Source organism: Saccostrea cucullata, unplaced genomic scaffold (assembly GCF_032062105.1).
Source record: "Saccostrea cucullata isolate Sc308-1 unplaced genomic scaffold, CSIRO_AGI_Scuc_v1 ctg4759, whole genome shotgun sequence".
Lineage (NCBI taxonomy): Eukaryota > Metazoa > Mollusca > Bivalvia > Ostreida > Ostreidae > Saccostrea > Saccostrea cuccullata.
Window position 1 is genome coordinate 9,919 of NW_026930615.1, and position 2,961 is coordinate 12,879.

General features: G+C 35.3%; 1 protein-coding gene across 1 annotated transcript; it reads right to left on the minus strand.

Annotated features, from left to right (window-relative positions):
• Positions 1–1,253: 1,253 nt before the first annotated feature.
• On the minus strand, positions 1,254–1,916 carry LOC134229286 (E3 ubiquitin-protein ligase TRIM31-like). Its single transcript, XM_062711004.1, has one exon. It carries the CDS (start codon positions 1,914–1,916, stop codon positions 1,254–1,256), a length of 663 nt encoding a protein of 220 aa, XP_062566988.1.
• Between the last annotated feature and the right edge of the window lie 1,045 nt (positions 1,917–2,961).

The following is a 2,961-nucleotide window of genomic DNA, read 5'->3' on the forward strand; positions in this document are numbered from 1 at the left end:
CTCTATAGTCGCGAAGTAGGAGTTGATCTTTACGTCGCAGGTTCTAAACCCTTTGTAGGACGTGGAGACCAGTCATTTGGATGAGACCGTATAAACAGAGGTCTCGTGTCGCAGTAGGTGCTGGCACGATAAAGATTCCTCCCTGCTCAATGGCCCTGAGTGCCGAGTATAGGACAAATTTTGCAGGTCTCCACTGATGGTGGTGGCGTCTCCATATGAGTGAAAAATTCTCGAGAGGGACGTTTAACAAAATACAATCAAGCAAAGACTATGTGATTGTTTGGGTACATGTAGATCAGATCTATATAGAAAACTGATTTATTACAGTTGAAAATGTATGCATTATATGATCAAATTTATGATTATCAAAGATATAAAAATGTTTATTTTAATTACCTTTCACTTTCAACATGATTATTAACTGCATTTGTACCGGAAGACTTTAACTTGTCCAGAAAAATTAACTACCCAAAGTGTAAACTTATATAATGATAATGAGCGTGGAAAATTCATATCCTTCCTTATCAGTATGAACTTTAAATACTCCCCATCAGGATTTAACAGATGAATAACGTGATTTCGTGGATCTGTTACAAGAATGTTACATTCTTGATCAAACTCCACATCACATGGATAAAAGCCATTTTTCAGATTCAGTCCAGAGTAAACAGACCTAAGATCCCCAGAAGCTGAAATAATCATTAGTTCACCTAAAAAACTGCCGGTTATATTCAAAACACAGATGTCAGTGTTTTTACTTTGCCTGATTCTGATTGGATCCGCGAACAATCTAGTATGACCATCCCTCTTAAATTCAAACTCGCGGATGACATCGCCTTTCAGAGTAATATTTCTCACTAGGCGTCTACTCTTTGAGTCTAATAGTAAAGGATTGTCAGATAAATCGTCTCGTAACGTAACAAGAAGTCCACCAGTTACTGACAAACAAATTCCTCTCGGTAACAGTGGGTATGTCTTGAAGACGGTGGAGATAGACCCCGCTGGGGACAAACAGCAAATCGATGTGAGCACTCCATCTGTAAAATATATATCTTTGCTTTCAGTCACACAAAAATCATAATAAGAAATATCGACTTTGTTTTTTATTTCACCTAGCCTGTTGACATTGTCCAAGAAATCTGACTTGGAGTCACCTATGAAACATTCGTCGTTACTGGATGCCCTTAGGATATTCAGTGCAGGTTTCTTCTCCCTGTATTGAAATGAATTTGTTACGGTTACATTGTCATCCTTTAAGTCCCAAATCTTTCACTGATCTCCTCCAATAAGTCTTCATTGATTTCTTTTTGTTTATATCTTAATGAATATTCAAAGTTCATTATATCAGACTCTTTTTCAGAAAGTTTTTTAAGTTCTCTGCAGGTATCAATCAACCTGTAATCAGACATGGTAGTGTTCTTTTCTTTTAGAAATTTTACTAAATCCTCAATTTGCTTCCTGCTTTTTTCTAGATAATTTTTTTCATGATGTAATTTTTCAAGCGCTTCTCTCAGATTGTTTTGAAGTTTGTCTATGAGATGATTTTTCAATTTAAGCAATCTTGCTATGATATCATCACAATGTTCCAACAGTTTCTTTATCTCTGATTCACACTGATTCTGATTATATTTCCTCAGTTTTGAAGCTTTTTCAATTTCTTCGTCTATTCTTGGTAGTCTTTTATCTGAGATTTTCTTGAGAAATGTAGACAGTTTTCTTCTCGTGTGACTAGCTGTCGTGGAAAGGATATTCCAATTATGATCTTTATGGTCAGCTTTAGCACATTTAGAACAAATGAACTCATCACAGTCTTCACAAAATGTAGAAAGAAATTCCTGGTGTTTATTGCACGTTGGAATGTACATGTGTTGTTGAGCTGAACCCAAAGAAAACCTTACTAATTTACTGGTTGCCATTGGGAAAGTTTGACGCAGATTAAAACTAGCTTAGATATTTTTATTTGATATTCAGTCTGATAAGTAAGTTGATACTGATAATCACATCAGCTAATAAACCTTTGTGTTCAGTCATATGATATTTCAAGCTTTAAATAAACACATCCCACCTGTGATGTTTCGGAGGTCCGTGTTTGCTCTTATCTTGTATTTTTTTTATGGACTTTGATATTGAATACTGTTCGTTATCTCCATATCCTTCATGTAGTAAAGAACACCCTGATAGAACAATGTAAAATGTAAAGATAACGGAGAGATCCATCTCGTAAATTAAGTAAGCAAAGAAATCACGAACGGACGAAAACATGGATTTGTTGAAACACCAGAGATGGGATCATGTGCCAAATGGGGAGTAAGTATCCAATGTAACACCGGTAACACGCCATGCCATTATGCATTGATCAGTTAGGCGGAGTAGTCAAATTTAATACAAAAGCAACAAGAGCAATGATTATCCAATTCTTTGAAATATGTAAGGTTAAATTCGATCAATAATGATAGGTTGAATTGAGAGAAAATGTCAACATTATGACCGTAATATTTCGAAAAATCGGACTGAAACATTGTTGCTCAAATCTTTGTTACATCAACGTATTTCTCAGTAACGTATGCATGTTTGAAAAATTAATCGTATTCAGAGCAAGCCATATAAGGCAATATTGGAATATTGCTTAAACAATGGGAAATTGTTTTCTCGAAGAACAAGGGAAACTCTAATATGATAATCACTTCATACAGGAAACGGCTATTGATATCCTTCTTATACTGCAACTCTAGAGCATAAACCGAGGCCACTTAGGACAGTAGGCGGTAAAAGATCCATCAATGCTCGAAGATGTTTGGTGCCGAACGCAGGTCTAAATAAAATGGAGTCTCAACTAAATTTTGATTTGTTTCAACTATTTTTTTATGCAATTATCACTTTTTAAAGCTTTGTTTATAAATGACTCACGCATCACCTTACAAAAACCTATGCTGAAGCACACATTTGAATTGATTAAATTTT